This window comes from Alosa alosa, chromosome 20 (assembly GCF_017589495.1).
Source record: "Alosa alosa isolate M-15738 ecotype Scorff River chromosome 20, AALO_Geno_1.1, whole genome shotgun sequence".
Classification (NCBI taxonomy): Eukaryota; Metazoa; Chordata; class Actinopteri; order Clupeiformes; family Clupeidae; genus Alosa; species Alosa alosa.
Genome location: NC_063208.1, coordinates 9536123 through 9554705, shown reverse-complemented (window position 1 = coordinate 9554705; position 18583 = coordinate 9536123). Strand labels below are relative to the sequence as shown.

The 18583-nt window shown below is 41.6% G+C and overlaps 1 protein-coding gene across 3 annotated transcripts; it reads right to left on the bottom strand.

Moving 5' to 3' along the window:
* Positions 1-1249: 1249 nt before the first annotated feature.
* On the bottom strand, positions 1250-16096 carry lingo4a (leucine rich repeat and Ig domain containing 4a). Of its 3 annotated transcripts, none has more exons than XM_048229077.1 (3): positions 15493-16096; positions 7536-7613; positions 1250-5525 (listed from the first exon to the last, which is right to left on the bottom strand). In XM_048229077.1, exon 3 carries the CDS (start codon positions 5511-5513, stop codon positions 3672-3674), a length of 1842 nt encoding a protein of 613 aa, XP_048085034.1. In that variant the 5' UTR covers positions 5514-5525; positions 7536-7613; positions 15493-16096; the 3' UTR covers positions 1250-3671. The 3 variants fall into 3 exon arrangements, with proteins under 3 accessions (XP_048085034.1, XP_048085036.1, XP_048085035.1); XM_048229079.1 differs by having other exon boundaries at positions 7536-7608; XM_048229078.1 differs by lacking the exon at positions 15493-16096 and adding an exon at positions 12425-13266.
* Between the last annotated feature and the right edge of the window lie 2487 nt (positions 16097-18583).

Below are 18583 nucleotides of genomic sequence, written 5' to 3'. Positions count from 1 at the left end.
ACTGATCCCTTCTTTAAAGTCATCAGCAAGATTAAGCTCAGAAGGCCTAAAGAATCTCCCAGGTAGAAACAGCTTTTGTTTGTGTCAAATGTGCACACTGTCTCTCCATTTGTATAATAATCCTTAACTGTAAACAACCTAAGCTCTCTTGATGTACTGTAGTTTGTGCAAATAGAACGGCATTCCAACACCACCAGTTATGCTCTATACAGTACATTACTGAGTAACTAATGCACTGGAGGTCATTAAGGTCAAATAGTCAGACAGCCACTATCACTATCATAAACACCATTATCAGTTACAGTAATGGCTTTTGTTACAATCTCCATGTGAATGAATGGACACATGCGGCCAAAGTCCAGTCTCAGGTACTGTATGTTAACTTTTTTTGCTTATAGCACTGAGCACAAGCATAGCACAATCCATAAAATCTGTAGCACTGAGCGGTATGCAGTTTCAAATACCTCATGCTGTAGGCTACACTCTACAAAAACATTTTTAATAAGGTGTCATTGGTGCCAAGATGGTAAATAATCCATAGCACAGACTGGTTGTTTTGTAGCATATATGTACATATATGTACAGCCCTGCAGTCAAGAGTGATAATCTGTCTATTTGATATGTATGTATGTGGTTTAATAGTTAAGCCCCCCTCTTAAAGGAGAAGGGTGTGTTTGTTTGTTTATTTATTTATTTATTTATCTTCACCACGGCTCCATTATCAAAAGAGGATTTGGTTAAAAGCTGTGGGTTGGCAATGATGTGCAGCCAAAGCAATCACACAGAATGTTCATCTCGCCATAGCAACAGGACCCCCGTCCGGACACCGGCCTAATCTGGCTCCGCACCAGAGCCAGATCCGAATCCAGATCTCCTCCAGAAACGGCTGTAATCTGGGACATCGTTGGTGCATTTGCGGATGCTGGTAGTTCAGTCACTCTGCAATGCAAAGAGGCAATAGGTCCAATAGATCCATTAAACCAACAGTGATAAAGGACTCTTAAGGTATAGAAATACACTGTTTATGCATATTTTTTTAATGTTCTTTATCACATTGGAGGGTTTTTTGCTATAAAACAATTGGGTTAAATTTTAAGGTAGTTTTTGAAGAACACCACCTGATTATATTCTACCTTTAACCTTCAGCATGATCACAAAGATGAACTGGCACTACTCACAGTATTAAATGAACTTCATGTCTTTATTTATTATCATGTTTTAAAAAAAGAAGTAATAAAAAAAGTCAACAATAAATTAGGATTCATACAGAACATTAATAATTCAACAGCTAAAACGCATTTATTACTCTTTTTGAATAATTTAAAACAGTAAATCAAATTATTATTGTTTCCCATTAGAAAAAAAACAACTGTTTGAGGTGGCAGATGTTATGAAACATATAAGGGAATAGTTCTGTATCCAGCAAGCAGGAACCGTGTAATGATGCATTCTTCACTCATTCAGTAACATTGCTAACATGCAGTTACATAATGCATTGACTGCCGTTTGCAATCAAAATGTTTAAAAGTTCTTGTCAGAAAATAAAACAAGATGTTTTTGTTGAATGCCATTGCAAATCAAACAGTTGGCAGTTCACCTGTGTATTTTATATATTGATGTTAGTCATCTGATTGTTGACTGTCAGCTGCTCTTAAAGAAAAATGTAGGCTATAATGATAATTGTACATTAACCATTCTTTTGTCCCTGCATCTTCCCAATAACGAAGGACATGATGACATGAAGTATTTGTTTGCGCCCCTTTCTTGCATCCTATTAATGACTCATTTTTTTCCATGTATTTCACTGTCAGAGAAGCTGATATCCAATACACTGCTTACTTATATTTAAGGTTTATTGTGGTTGGTACTAGTGAGATACGACTCTTATATAAAACTCTATTGTTTTGTGGGATAATATCACATATCATCAATTCAAGTCTGCAATTTCATATGGTCTGACAAACAGAACACTCTCAGGACTTCAGGCAGGCAGCTGGTGAGAATCAGCCTCTCTCTTTCTCTCTCTCTCTCTCTCTCTCTTGCTATCACACACACACAGACACACACACACACACACAAATTTCCCAGAATGCTAAGATGATGGTTTTTGAAAACCTTTGATTAAATCTTTCCAGCACTATCAGAATGTCAGTCCAGTCAAAGGATAAAGGACAGTGGAGGTTACAGGATTTGTTTAGCAGAATGAGATCGACACCGCCAGGGCCAAAAGGGCAGATTTAAGAGAACATCCCCTCACAGAGTAGCAAGGTTGATTTAGCCTCAGGTAATTTGTCATAGTCCACAGAGAGCAGACTGTGAAACCTCTGGAGCTTTACAATAATCCGTTGTATATTTTGTTGGATCTTTCAAATGTGTGGATATGTTTAGTGATATATAGGCATGCCAAGGCTAATGATGAAGTCTTGACTAATGGTTGTGTGATGTTGGTGTTTAAGCCTGTAGAAGTGAAAGGTAACATGAGCAAAAGCATGCATTACATATATATTTAAGTTCAGCTCCAGTTTATGAAAAAAACATGAACTTGCCGAATAGAGTAATTATGTTGCAGAATTACCCAGTGTGATTACTGATTACACATCAATAGCTGAACAAAATTAAATGTTCTGTGTTTAGAGAAAGAGAACCATTTTGATCCAAATGAAAATGTTATACTGGAAGATGTAAGGTATACGCGTATATCATTGGACAATCAGTGGACAATACAATCTAAATGAACACAGAGTTTATTTTGTATTGCTGCAGCTGTCTGTCAACAAGCTCAAGAATCTGGTGCTTCTCAATTCCCTCCACGTGATTTGAAAAGGGAAATGTTTTTTTTTTCCCTGTTGAGACTATTTTTGTCACAACAAACCATGTACATGTGACTTCATTCAAAAAAACGTGAATGACACTTCCAGTCCTGTTTTGAGATGAGCGGTTCCATACATAAAAGTCCTAGGATCTAAATCCAATCTTTAATCTCATCATCCAGTGGCTGTGGAAGTGCATGTCTGCCATAATAAAAAACGCACTGGGCAAAACAAATAGACACTAAACCCCATTGAGAGCTCCGACTGTGGCACAGTTTCCTCCAATGGGATCTCAGACTGCTTGGGTCACGTGATCACCAAGGCATTTATTATCCTCCCCATGATCAGAGACATATCAGGGGTTTTCCGAACAACAGAGGTTTTTTTTCTCACTCAGAGCTGAGCCTTTAACTCATTTGGAGAGCGAGGCAGACATATGTAGAGCCCTCCAGCTTAACTCATGGACATGCAGTATGGACTCTTAAGCTCATAACCAGTGCAATGAATGAATGTTATGGTCTCCTGTGGTCCATGGATGCTTTATGGAAACCACTGGCCAGTGCATTGCCACACACACACACTATCTCTTTTGAAAGGTAAAGGTGACTGGTGTTTAGGTATTTAGCAGACGCTTTTACCCAAAGCAACATGGATTCGCAATGGTGGGTTTGGGTATCAAACCCAGGCCAACCGATTGCCAGGTGGCGACACTACCACCCGAGCTTTTTATGTTTCTGATCGATGTCTGATCATATTCATCTTCCTCTCCAAAAGAACCAACTGGGACGTTCTCGTTCTCGTCCTCTTTTTTCCGCCTTGTCAGACATGCCCAGTGCAGAATCAGCATCAGAATCATCCCCCTCAGATGAGCTTCATAGTGAACTTGCTGGGTTCTGCACCTCCACCGCCACCACCGCCACCCCCTGAGGAGCGCGGCACAAAGTCGATGGTGGCGGTGTGCTTGATCTGGCCCTTGCTCTGACTCCAGAAGAGCATGAACACGAAGCAGATGGCCACGGAGCTGAGAAACGACAGGAAGCCCATGGTCACGGCGATCACCAGCGTCTTGGCGTCGAACGGGTATGGTTTGGTCTGCTGCGACGAGCCATTGACAGCGGTCGGTGCCGTCACCAGGCTCCATCCATCCAGGAAGTACGAGGCGGAGCGGTTGCGACCGGAGGACGGGAAGCCACGGACACGCAAGCTCACGGGAAACGTGTCGTTTCCGGCCGCGTTCGACACCACGCACAGATAAGTGCCGCTGTCATGCACCTGGGCATATCGCACCTCCAGAGAACCATCGGGGAGAATGCGTATCCGACCCGTCGGAGAGAGCTTGGTGTGTTTGGGGCTGAGCCAGGAAATGGAGGGGATGGGGTCTCCATCTGCCTTGCAGAGTAACGGCACGGTGTGTCCCTCCTCCACTCTCACCTCCTGCGGCTTACGGCTCAAGATCCGAGGCGGCCGGCACGTGAAGAGTCCAGGCATCTCGGACTCCGTGAAGTCCTGGAAGGACCTTCCTTGCACCTGGATGGGTGCGTTGCAGGTCGGCGGGTTGGCGTCGAAGTCCAAGCGCAGCCGGCGACGCATCACCCACAGCAGACGGCAGTCGCACGCCAACGGGTTCTCGTCCAGCCTTAGGACCTCGAGGTTGCCCACCGAATGGAAGACCCCCTCCTCGAGCGTCACAAGCTGATTGGAGGAGATGTTTAGGAGGCGGAGATAAGCGAGGCCATGGAAAGCCAGCAGCTCGACCTGAAGCAGACTGCCCCCAACCAGGTGCAGCTCCTGCAGCCTCAACAGGTCACCCAGTAGTTTACCTTGAATGGAGGTAATGGGGTTGTATGAAAGGTCTAGATAGCGAAGGTAGACCAGGTGATGGAGGGCGGCATAGGGAAACGTACTTAGATTACAGTGACTCAATGTTAGAGAGGTCAGGTTCAGGCCAAAAAGGCTATTCCCTGCCAAGGACTCCAACCAGGGGCAGTGGGACACCTCGAGTTCCCTCAGGCGCCCCAGGCGACGGAAGGAGTTGTTGGGCAAGGCAGTGATGCCCAGGCGTTTGAGCCGCAGCCTGACCAGGCCACTCAGCTGCGAGAGTGCGTCCGTAGGGATGGCGGTCAGGTTGCAGCGGTCGATGTTGAGCTCCTGGAGATTGGCCAGCCCAACGAAGGCGCGCTGGGAGATGAAGACCAGGTCGTTCTCGCTGGCCTCCATCTGCTGTAGGTGCGCCAGCTCGCGGAAGGTGTAGTCCAGGAAGACGAGGATCTCGTTCTCGCTGATGTCCAGCAGCCGCAGGCTGGGCAGCCCGGAGAAGACCCCCACGGTGATGATCTTTAGCCGGTTGCGGAACATCCGCAGCGTGAGCAGGTTCTGGAGCCCCAGGAACGCCTCCACCTCGATCATGGTCAGGATGTTGTCGCTCAGGTCCAGCTCCCGCAGCTGCCCGAGCCCCGAGAACTGCCGGCGGCCGAGGGCCTTGAGGCGGTTATGCGAGAGGTCGAGCCGCTGCGAGTCTCCGGAGATTCCCTCGGGCACGGACGCTAGGTGGCGCCACGAGCAGTTGACCATCAGCACCTCGGAGTAGCAATCGCAGCGCAGGGGGCAGGGCCACAGGGAGTCGGCTACTGACACTAGCCCCACTGCCCACAGGATGAGGCCTCTCCAGCACACCGCCCACCAGAAAGCAACCTCCACACACATCTGGGGACCTGCCTGTAGGGGGCAGAGCAGAGTAATATCAGTGTATCAGAGTCAGGGCTTCAAACCAGAATATGTTTTCATTTGGTTTGTTACAAGCAGAATCAGTATTTTAACATTTCTGGTTTTGTGTTCCACCTTAAAATTAATGTTCCCGAACCGGTTAGAACCAAATAAAATAAAAAAAATGGTTAATAACGTTCCATTTAGGGCTATGTGACATGACAATTTTCGGATAGCATACAAATGTCTAGCCTGCTAATAGACCTAGATATTTTATTCAATATTCTTTGCTGATGTCACATTGGAGTATCCAATCTGTCCTTGTAAACTAAACTCATCCATTTTATGCATTCAGCCTTTTTCTGTATACAGAAATGAAGACATTGGTTGTTTATGCAAGGTTGATTATTGTCAAACAACAACAAAAATGTTTAGGGCTACTAAACAGCCTACAATAGCTTAATAGAGCATGGAGCTAGCTAGCAGTTTTCAAGATAGTTCTAGTTTACATGATAGACTCAAACATTAATTAAGTTGATATCTAAGACCAAGGTACACAGCACAATATTTACCTCCTCTGGTTGAAAATAAGGAGACACATTTCACTTTAAGGTTAAAGGAGAAAGACGGTGATTTTTCACCATTTCTCAAGGTCACCGAGAAGGCCTACTGTCAGTATGAAAAAATTACGAAAACAATCTGTTTTACCTAGCTTTACCTAGCTCTGCCCCCAGAGTGTAGCACTGTAGCTGCCTGGAAGCTCTAACTGTTGGCTGCAGCAACTCAAGCTAGTTCCGTAGAGTAGAGACAGTTCACAGTTCACTGCCTGCAGCCAGCAAGTCCACCATTTAGACATGCAAACTGTACACCAGTTATGAAGCAGAAAATATTTTAAGCGTTATAATAAAAAACAACAAAATAACATTATTAACCGGTTACCATTATTTCAAATACATGTTTCTGTTCCAGAACATTGAAAAAAGTAAAGTTTATGCTTTTGTTTTTGTTCCTAGCAATCTATAAATTGTTTCTGGTTTTCGTTTTCGTCCCATGAATCGGTTCAAAGCCTTGGTCAGAGAACAGTAATATCAGTGTATCAGAGTACACATAATATCAGTGTATCACAAATAGAAAGCCACAACTTGACATGCTTTACCATAAAGTGCAAAGTCTAAAGTCTACCTAAAGTCTGAAGTCTACATAAAGGTCAGCACAATGCCCCCATGATGCCATGCGATAGCTTTAGTTCATGCACGACACACTTAGCTTGTTGACTGACTTTGCTCTTCGCCCATCATTCAAATTAGCACCCAATAATTCTTAATACTTTAAACTGAAAGCACTTTAAGACCCATCTGAAATATTAGTCTCTTGGTATTTCAAATAGGCTTTGAAAGCACTCTCACTATTTGAAACATAGTCACAGTGTTTAGGTCTTATCTCAGGGTCTTGAAAGTGTCAAATTTCAATTTTCAGTTTATTTAAACCTTGCTAGGCTCCTAACCACTACTGTCTCCTTTAAGTAGGCCTAAAAGCACTTCATAACACTAGTTTGGAATGGATGGGCTGACATTTCTGAAGGAACTGGGGTTTCATCTGAGCTTAGAGACTCCATGGACAAAGCATTAAAGGCGAATAATCCCGCATAGCATGAGAAACTCCGGAGACAAAGAGCACACCATTATCCCACGTCCTGAGTGTCAACAGTCTGGCTTGCTACTTAGCACAATTGCTAAATGGTGAAATGTCACAAACAAAAGGTGGGCTTAGAAAAAACAATAGTGATGTCTTTATCCTGAACATTTCTATGTCTAGATTTGTTTTTTTGTTTTTTTCAACGTGTTACATAAACATTTCCAGACTTTACCTAAAGGTTAACCTGACCAACATTAATTCATGTGATACTGAATTTTTAGCAATTTATCAGAAAGGTCAATCTATACCAGAGGTGAAACACAAAAGCAAACCATACCTAACACAACTTAAAAATCAACAGATTCTGTAGAGGTTGAAAGAACTTACCAATTGGCCGAGTGGCTGCAGCTTCTCATAACCAACAGTGTTTCACAACGCGCCAGTCCTTTCTGACCTGTGACTAACCTGCAAATAATGTAAACAACAACAGAACAATACAATACAGTATGTTAGTGCACAGACATACAAAATCAGAAGACATAATACATAAAACAAAACAAACCAAAAAATCCGTTTGGAGCTTAATAAAATTTTGAATTGCGACGACGAGAATTCTCGGGCTAACTGTTGATGTGCAGTGAGAAAGGTTGGGAATAAGTAGCCTATATCCACCAGCCCAGCACTAAACTCCGAATGTGGTAAACAAAATCGGATATTTCAGGCAGTAAAAGCCCCGGTAAGAACCAAACTAGATTTTGTTCAAATCTACACACCTATGGCTACTGAAAAATGTAAGGTTTATTTAGCAAATGTTATTTTGAAGTATTAAAAAACTAGCCTAGAAATCTAGATGCACCCTAGCGGCGGCAAATTAATTTGCTCAGCCTGTACGTCTAGTATGAAACCATAGGGATTTCTATTGGCTGACGCCGTGGACTTCATCCAATCACAGCGCTCTATTTTGTTAGAGAGTCTTAAGGCGGGCTTAACAGGATAACGACAGTCCTGTGACGGTGAACAACAAGGAAGGTGGCTATGGCTAACGAAGAGCAGTTGTTTGAATCGGCGTTGGCTACAACTTTGGAGGAGTTGGACTTGTGCTTTTCTTTGAAAGTTGAGCAACACAATGCACTTAACTAATTCCTTTCGAAGAAGGATGTATTTGCCGTTTTGCCGACCCGGATAATGGATATGGTCGTGGCGCTGGCCTATTGCATGCCTAGGCAGTTTGAAAGACAATTCTCTGCCCGCCCCTTGGATTAAGCGAGGTAAATGGTTCGATTCCAGACTATACATTTCAATGATATAGGATAGGACGAAATGGTTGGTAATTAGCACGTTTACGATATTTCATTTATTATTTTGTTCTATTCATCAAATACTCCTGTTTTTGTCCGTATTTAATGGTTAAACCATGTTCTGATATTTTAGGCCCTACTGATATCTGCACACTGAAGTAAACCATTAGCATGGGTTATGAAGCGTAAAATTGGTAAATTGATCCAGAAACACAAAAATTGCTTATCAACCACAGAGACAGAGTTAGTTGGAACTAAATGATAAGTATAAGTAAGTAGAAGTATGCTCTTTTGATCCCGTGAGGGAAATTTGGTAACACTTTACGGTAAGGGTACATGAATTATCATGAATTCATGCATGAATTAATTCATGATTTACGTATTAGGCCTAATTCATTCCTTCATCAGGAATTTACATGCGTTCATAGTCTGTCATTCATGACCTCATACATGAACAACGCATCAACTAAAGCATTAAGTAGGCTATGGTGAGCACATCATTATGATTTATGATTTATTAAGAATGATCATGATGATTTCTTTTTCTGCCAAAAATGTAGTCATCACTACTCAAATTCTGATTTGAACACAATTTGTGCAGTTCTCTAAACACATGGCATTGTTCACACTTTAGTTAAGGGGCCACAAACTGACTCATGAGTAATTAACCTGACATACATGTAATCATGATGATCATGCTTAAGAAATCATAAATCATAATGATGTACCCATCGTACCGAATGTTTTAGTTGATGTGTTGTTCATGCATGAGGTCATTAATGAGAGACTATGAACTCATGTAAATTCCTGATGATTCATAGATATAAAGGAATGAATTAATGCATAAATCATGAATGAATTCATGCATGAATTCATGATAATTCATGTACCCTTACCGTAAAATGTTACCGGAAATGTGGTCTCTGCATTTATCCCAATCCATGAATTAGTGAAACACACTCAGCACACAGTGAACACACAGTGAGGTGAAGCACACTAATCCCGGCGCAGTGAGCTGCCTGCAACAACAGTGGCACTCGAGGAGCAGTGAGGAGTTAGGTGCCTTGCTCAAGGGCACTTCAGCCGTCCCTGCCGGTTGGGATTCAAACCGGCAACCCTCCGGTTACAAGTCCGAAGCGCTAACCAGTAGGCCACGGCTGCCCCAAAGTAAGCATTTTCCAAACATAAAGAGGAGGTCCCTAAATGTTAATTAATAATGATGTACATCTTATGTTATAAACACATGAAAAGATAAATAAATGTTATAAAATAAAGGGAGGGAGGGACAAGAGTGTTATCATTTCTGCTGTTGTTAAAAACACATTATTTCAATTCATTTTATTTCTAAGTCTTCTGAATGGAAAAAATAAATATTATGTAATAGGTAAACAACTGGATGATATCCGGTCTCCGTATGGCTGCTGAAAAGTCTGGATCCCTGTCCAATCTTGCCCCACCCCCCTCCCTCCCTCCAGACCTGCCCAATCCTGTGTCCTCTGGCTGCAGTAGCTCTGGTCTTATCCAACCACCCGACTGAGTACCATGGTGACCCTTGATTGACATTTCTTATCTTGTCAGTAAAAAGAGGTTTAGATGAAACGCCCCTGTGGGAGGATTTGTTGTTGACCACTACAGACTTTCTGCTATTGAGCAGTTCAGACTTCAGGGTCTTCGCATTTCAATTTGATTATTGTCACTGGATGTCTTTAATGTGGTCTCATTTTTGCAGGTTACAGTGCAAAGCATTGCAGGCATGCAGACTACACGTTGTTATTTTATCATGCTAAAATAGAAATCCCATTACAAAAAACTATTCTTTCATATCTACATTCCTTTCATCAGTGCTCAATATACTATGCTCAGTAATAATATATGTTAATTATATAAAATAATTGGTAACACTTTACTTGACAGTATCGACATAAGAGTGACATGACACTGTCATGACATATGAACCCTAACCCTAATCCTAACCCTAACCTCTAACCCTAAACCTAACCCTATCGTAACCCTACCTTGTTATGACAAAAAACGAATGTCACTTAATAACAGAAGCGTTATCTCATAAACATTTATGACTTGTTTATGACACGTTCACGACTGTGTCATGTCACTCTTATGTCGATACTGTCAAGTAAAGTGTAACCAAATAATTTCTCAAAAACTCAAAACAAGTAAACCTAATTATGAATATAAACCAACCCAACCCCCAACCAGTCCTGTTGTTGTATCGGGAAGACACCCTGAGCTCTCAGCTCTGGTGTCGATCTGGCCAAATTTAGCTCCGTCTGACTAACATGAGGCTGGCCGCCGTCAACCGCTGTGCTGCAGTCACACATCAGCACTGGCACAGCGGGCTAGGGACAGATACGCGGTGGAGTCACTAAAAACCTGCAGGAACCGGAGTGTGCCAATGAAGCTCTGGTAAGCAGCATAACACAACACTCAGAGAAGCAGACTGTTTTGATGAAGTGCCTTATCCCCAGCTGTGCAAAGAGTCTCAGAGAGGCATAATTTGAAATGAAAATAACAAAAATTGACTGGTTGTGATAATAACATGCATTGGCTGAGTTGAGGCTTCATCACTTTACTCTTACAGTGATTGAGCATCATCAATGAGCGAGTGCTGACGGGCAAAACACAAAATGTCCATCAGCACAACTGACACATCATCAGCGCTGTGAACACCTAACTGGTAAATAAAAACAACTGACACATCATCAGCGCTGTGAACACCTAACTGGTAAATAAAAACAACTGACACATCATCAGCACTGTGAACACCTAACTGGCATACCATTAAAATAAAAACAACTGACACATCATCATCATATGAACACCTAACTGGTATACCATTAAAAAAAACTGACACATCATCAGCACTGTGAACACCTAACTGGCATAATTAAAATAAAACAACTGACACATCATCATATGAACACCTAACTGGTATACCATTAAAATAAAAACAACTGACACATCATCAGCACTGTGAACACCTAACTGGCATACCATTAAAATAAAAACAACTGACACATCATCATATGAACACCTAACTGGTATACCATTAAAAAAAAAAACTGACACATCATCAGCAGTGTGAACACTTAACTGGCATACCATTAAAATAAAAACAGAATTGTTTTGTAGAGCTGTTTTGTATTTACAGTACTTCCCTGAAAACACACTACACTGAGAAGTCACACAATATAGACTCAGAACACTCTTTCTTCCCTCTCACGCGCGCGTGTGTGTGTGTGTGTGTGTGTGTGTGTGTGTGTGTGTGTGTGTGTGCGGATATATACCTAAAACTACCAGCAGCAAGATACCAATGTGTCTTAAAGTTTCCTGTTAATACAGTGAGATTACAATGACTATTTCTGTTGAGAATGAGATTCTTTTCTCAGAACATCTATTCCCCTGATACAGCAGCTATCATGATGCAAAGTCAGCCAGCTTTAATAATATTCTAAAAGAAAGCTTTCATATTGCTGCCACCTGTCCTTGAGATTGACTCATGACCTTGGCATTGCAGCAACAGGATTTCATCAGCTGAAACACAAATCATAAACTGAGAATTGGGGTCTATAAGGTCTATATGATCTGAACCAAATAATAAAAAAACTAATATGATTTGGCAAAATATGATCGTATTATAGTATTTATCAAAAATAATGTAAAATAAACCGAAAATTTCTCTGAAGAGTTTATTTGGCTTTACACAGCCCTGAGGATTCTATTACAGTCTGTCAAACATGTTCAAAAACAATACCACAGTAGGGCAAAATGTGCCAAAGCCCTTTAAAACTCAAATCCAACTGTAAAACACAAAGCCCTGTAAAACACAAATCCAACTGTAAAACACAAAGCCCTGTAAAACACAAATCCAACTGTAAAACCGTTGTTCCGCTGTGAAATATACACATTTCCTGTTTGCCCTGTCAAATGTCCAGCCTGAGAATGTAACATGGTACTTACTTTTGATAACATACATACTGCTGCACTGCCATACGTCTCCACTGAAGGCATGTGATCCCACTTTTCTATGATCTTATACTGGGAGCATGTGATCCCACCCAATGTCTTTCAGACCCTGAGGACAATACACTCTGAAATGCTTATTTCCTCTGTTGTTCATTGAAGCAGTTTCTCTACACCTGGTGCGCAGGCTTATCATTTTTCCACAGAAATGTTGTGATAGCAGGAGCCTAATAGGTCGTTTTGCCAACCGTGTATTTAGCCAGCCTGGGCTTTTCAAGGACGCTGACCTCACCGAGTGCGTCGGAGTCACCGTAAGGCAGATGGACAGACATGCTACTGAGCCAACCAATGTCCAAAGGCTTTTCTATTTCAACTACAAACTGGTGTGTAGGCCTATATGTGTGTATTTATCAGACAAAAAATGTGAGAAGAGATAGACCGATACTAGCCAGTGAAAACTTGGCAATGTGTATCGGGAGTCTGGAGGAAATGCAAAGGTTGCTTTACTCATGCAAAGAGCTTTACTCTGATGAGGCATGTTGTGTTTAGAGAGTTCACTTGTCAAACTCACCTGCCAGAGAAGACAGACTAAAGCTAAAACAAACACATACTTACAGTGACATTACCCTATTAGCAGATATTTCAATCATAACACCTTCTGGTGACATTTGCTGAGTTCTTATGAGTTATTCGCTATGAGTTCTCTTCATTTTTTCTCCTCTCTTTTGGCGTTGTTTTTGCTTTTTTGTCTACTTCACTCTGTTCACTGTGAATGTCATGCCTATAGTTATTGCCCTCTCCTCTATACACTGTCTGAGTTCCCTTTCTGCAATTACCCAGGCAACAACAAAGATTTTGCAAAGACATCAAAAGGTCAACTGAGCACTTCACAGACCAGTAGACCAGCTGCCTCTCCTGGCAATGCAGATTTCTTCATAGGCCTACTTGAACTAGGAAAAGGCTTTAACGCCAGGCCTCCTAGTCATTGAAATGCATCTTGCATCTGCATTTACCTCATTCTACCCATTCTAGTACTCAGAACATTGAATATGTTTTCTGTGAATAACTTTGAGATTCATTGTCATCAGAGACTGTTTTATGTAATTATCTCTTTGCTTTTGTTTCTGTAAAGCACATTGAATGACCCCCAGTGTATGAAATGCGCTACAACAAACTTGACTTGACTTCGCTTGATAATTATCAGGCAGTTGCGTTAATAGCAACTCAAAACAGCACAGTCACAAAAGAGAGGAAAAAAGAGGCTGGGTCTGAATAAAAAGCCATCTGGACCCCCTGCAGGAGTGCTCTGCGGAGGATGCACACCTCACGTCAGACGTGCCGCGATGTGCTGAGCTCAGCATGGCCGACCCAGAGGGGGGAGGCCCATCGGTCAGTGTTGTCGTGCCGACAGGGGAAGGCAGACAGGGAACATGTACCGTGTGCCATGTGCCATGTGTCGATTAATTTGCCGGCAAGGGCTGTGTGTGTGTGTGTGTGTGTGTGTGTGTGTGTGTGTGTGTGTGTGTGTGGTGCCCATTAGAACATGAACTATTAATTTATCCCAATGCAGTCTGGTGAACTGACATGTTGTCCTTCTCTCACTTCAGTGTCAAAATGTTTCTTGCTGTTGTAGCATACAGAGATGGTTTGAAGTTACTTGTTCACTACAAAGAAGACAAAACAAAACAACACAAAACCACAAGCAAAATGATCCAGCAAATGTCTGTATTTAAAGCATAAATAACTACATTTTAGGAACAGGCCCAGCATAAGAAAGTATTAAATATTATATATTAATTATATCTCACTCACACACTGGTATGCTATTATTATTATTATTACTGCTCTGTTCTATTCAATTCTGTACAATCATTATATTGTTGTGTTAACTCAATCCTCCCTCAAAGACATTTGGGACTGGCTTTGGACATCTTATGCAATATGTCACTCTGACTGCTGATATTCACACAGCAACAACCCACCAATTCCATGGAGTCAAAGGTAAAACAATTTGATTACTCTAATGCTAATCCCTTAGATGAACCCTTGTATTAATTCACTGCAGAGAGGTCACCAGTGATTGAGGGAGAGAAAACCTCATGGCATATGTTGTTGATTCACACTGCACTACTAAAGCTACGGCCTATTGTATGCTGGCCAAAGGTAAGCCAAATTTGGATCCAGCGCGAAGGGGGATTAATCACACGGCCGATCCTCACCCACAGCTGGCTTAGCAGCTGCACCGCACACCCAGCTCTCACAGAGAGAGAACCTGATGCAGATGGACAAGATGGGGAAGCCCTCTGTCCTTACAAGCACAGCAGCCTTAACCAGTCCAAAGAGGGGAGGTAGCTTTCTGTTCCCCAATACCCAATAATCCCCTCCCCTACACCTCCCCTAGCAGCACGTTTTCAGCAAGTGTTTTTTTATTTTTATTAATCCAACATTGGGGCAAGGTTAATGAGTATCCTACCCTGATGGCATACTCAAGTTTACACTGTAAAATGTGACCAAAGAACTGCTGATTATGAATGCCCTGTAATAAAATAATAATAATAATAATAATAATAATAATAATAATAATATTATCTTTTCTGTTTTTGTTACTGTGTCTATCTTTTCTGTTACTGTTATCCGTCTTCCTTGCTGTGTTTGCCTAATTAAAAAATACATCATCTCACCACAGACAGACAGGAGAGAAACGGTGATGCACAGCAAAATGCTGGCATATAAAAAAAAATCATGAATCATCTGCTAATTCGACATAGTAATTATGAAGAATATTTCAGAAAATTATTTTGGCATCAAGCAACCTACATTATTAATGAGTCAGTCCTATTTGTCAAATTATCGAATCAGCTTGTCAAACCAATTAGTTTAATAGCGTTCTTCCAGAAAAAGGGAGTAATTAAATTCGCAGAGGAACTAGGCCTACAGGATGGATTAGGAAAACATTACAAAGTAGCCTACATCAGGTGTTTGATTAGCGAATTTTACTGCCGCCAGAAATTCTTTAGGCTAGGCTACAACTAACACCCAACTGTTAGCCAACATGAAGAACTCACCGATATTCTGACTGGACTGTGATGAAGTTTCGAACTCGTCTATGGACATCCAGGCGGTGTATTCCGTTCGCGGTGCATCTTGCTAAGCGCCACGGCGGCAGGTGAACACACCTGTGAATGCAGAGGACCACCGCGGACTCCGTTTCCGTATCCAGCCCTGTCAGAAGTCCACAGGTGTTAGCCTACTGTCATATTCTCAATGAACAACATTCTCCACAGCGTTGTTTCCGCCAGTATGTCGCATCTGTCTCACGGATTATTTGGGTCGTCCGTCTCAAACCTGACCATCACGCTCATATTCAGCACGCACGCCACCGAGAGACAAGCAAAACATGTTGTTTGTAGTTTCACAAAATCTCAGCAGTTACAATGATAGGCTATATAGGCTAGTTGTTTCCAGTCGTAATAGTTTCTGTTACTTGAGTTAAAGCGACAATAATATTCTGAAAACAAGTCCTGCGTTGGAGGATTTGTGATCGAATTTATTTATATATTTATTTTAAACACGCCGTGGAATCCGGCCAGGATAGTGCATTACTTTCCCCTAGCTTTATCTAAAGGGATGACGGCAAGAAAGGACGGGCCAGCCAAATCAGGGGATTTGGTGAAAACACCAGATGGAGCCTAAGAGCTGAATTCAAACACGGGCTTTTGCGAGGTGGAAGTCATCCTCTATGAAATCATATCACAGAGCAAAAGCCACAGATTGACCTAAAGATGGCCTTTGCCAATCACCCACACAAGCGTCCTTTCATCCTCCAGTAATTGGTTTGTGAGCATGTCAGTCAAACTTTGGAGGAAACAGAGGGAAGTAAATTAGAAGGAAACAAATCTTGCTGTCAGCTTATCAAGGCATTCAGCATAGTTGTTTAACCGTCTTCAACACAAAGAAAATAACCCTATTTAAAGTTTAAAACCTGGAACTGTCTGTCCATCTCCAATTTGAATGTAGGCCTAGTGTCTGCTATGTATTTAAATGGTATATCCCTTTTACTTATGAAGACAGCATGGGTTTGCTTATGCAGCTAACACACCTTGGCAACATTGAGAAAAGTGGTTGTGTTCTTGTTCTAAGCGATGTACAATATTAACAAAAACATTATCATCAAAAATAAAAATTCATAGCCTATGAAAATACCAATAAACGAAATAGAGTGACATAATATTAACAACAGTAATATAGTTGTAACAGAATAACAACAGCAAATCATTACAATAGCAACAAACATAAACACATAGTGACTGCAAGGAAAAGCTCATTAGTTAGATACAAGGCAACTTCAGTATTTGCCCACATACAATTTATACTGGATTTAGTAAATATAGGTCTACTGTTAGGGTAGTTCTGTGTTCAATAACAGAAACTACTGTTGACACCAATCATTCTACAAAGTACCCCAAAATATGTGTATTATTTTTTTTTACAAAATTATTTTCCTTCTACATAGCCTATATGTACTTCTGTCTATTGGTCTTTAGCCAACAGTGCTGTTGACTCTGGAGGATTATTTGTCTACAAGATGGCCTAGCTGCTGGTTGAGTGTGTTTTACGTAATGAGGTGAAGGACAGGCAAACGTAAACACACTTTCTTTTTCACCAGATGTCTCAGACACCCTTATTATGAGGCCATAAAGTGGAAAATACAACAGTTGGGTTTAATAAATAATAAATATATAATAAAAACTAATATCATATCATTATTATTAAAAACTATCAGAACTCCACCTTATGTGAAAGATGCATAAACACATGGGGCATTCTTTAGCTTGGTAACACTGACAAAGCTATGGACCCTTTCAACAATAAAAACAAAAACAATGCTTGAACGTTCTATTTGGGCCCCAATCTACTTCCTCTGCATTAACATAACATATGGAATGTTAAAAAGGAAATCTTGTGGGGCCCACTATGATGCTGACAATGGAACTCTCTTGAAAGGGTCCATTGGTAACTGGCAAAGCAGTGAAAGTTGAAAAAGTGAGGAAAAAAATAAAAAGTGCCCTGATTTAAGCCGCCCTTTGTCCTTGAAATGGCAAGCCATTGGTGAAGAGTGAGAGAGTCATTCCCAGGTGCTGGACATAATGAGCTGAACTGAAACCTGCTACAGCACACTGAAGGGGAAACGTTAGCGTTAACGATGGCAAAGGCTGCATATGTAAGCAGATGGCCGTGTATGTCGCTGGCTCTCCCACTGAACAGGTGGCCCGCTGCATCCGCATCTGACTCAGCCCTTTCCCGTCCACCAGTCATGCAATATCTGCAAAGGATCCTGGGATAACCCTCTGGTGCCAACATGGGAGAAAAAAAACATACAAAGGACTACACGTGCTTTGAAACCATGACTTTAAGCCATACTGTAATGTGATGTAACTTCCTGCCGTGTGACCTTGAGTTTCAGTTATAAACCTCTACACACGGTTGGTTGATTGGTTTACTGAATCCCAGATTAAGTAGTCTCTGTGCTCACTGCAGGAAGTTTTCTTTCTTGCTCAGCAGCACCACCTGCCTAGATTTCCTTACGATCATTATTTTGTCCACTTGTATGGCAACAGGCCGTGTCTCCGCCGTTGGAAATGGCAGAAAGCATTTGCATGACATTTTCACCAGACATTATTAACTCAGGTTATCCACCCATATAAAACAATCCAAACATTAAAGTCCATGAGTAGAATAATGTGTGTATGCAAATAGCCTCACTGGAAGTATACTTACTGGGAAAAAAAATTGACACATTCAATAGTTCAATACTGTATATTCCAAAAGAATCCCGACTACAATTAAGGAAAATGAAGACCTTAACCATTACAACTGTGGTGGCAAGGTACATGACAAAGCTTAGAATAATGTGTGTGTGTGTGCATGCATGTGTGTGCATGCATGTGTGTCTACATGTGTTAGGCCTTTTTATTAGACAGGACAGTGAAGAGAGGACAGGAAATGAGTGGGAGAGAGCAATGGGGAGTGGGACAAGGAAATGACCTCAGGTAGGTCTCAAACTACCTTTTATGGTAAGAGATGCTGATAATAAAAGATGCCAATGCTACTGCTGTGCTTGGTCTCTCCCTGGTCCCAGTTTTAATTAAACGCAGT

Bases quoted from the DNA above. Each gene is read 5' to 3' on its own strand.
- lingo4a (XM_048229077.1), bottom strand. From the start codon at position 5,513: ATGTGTGTGGAGGTTGCTTTCTGGTGGGCGGTGTGCTGGAGAGGCCTC.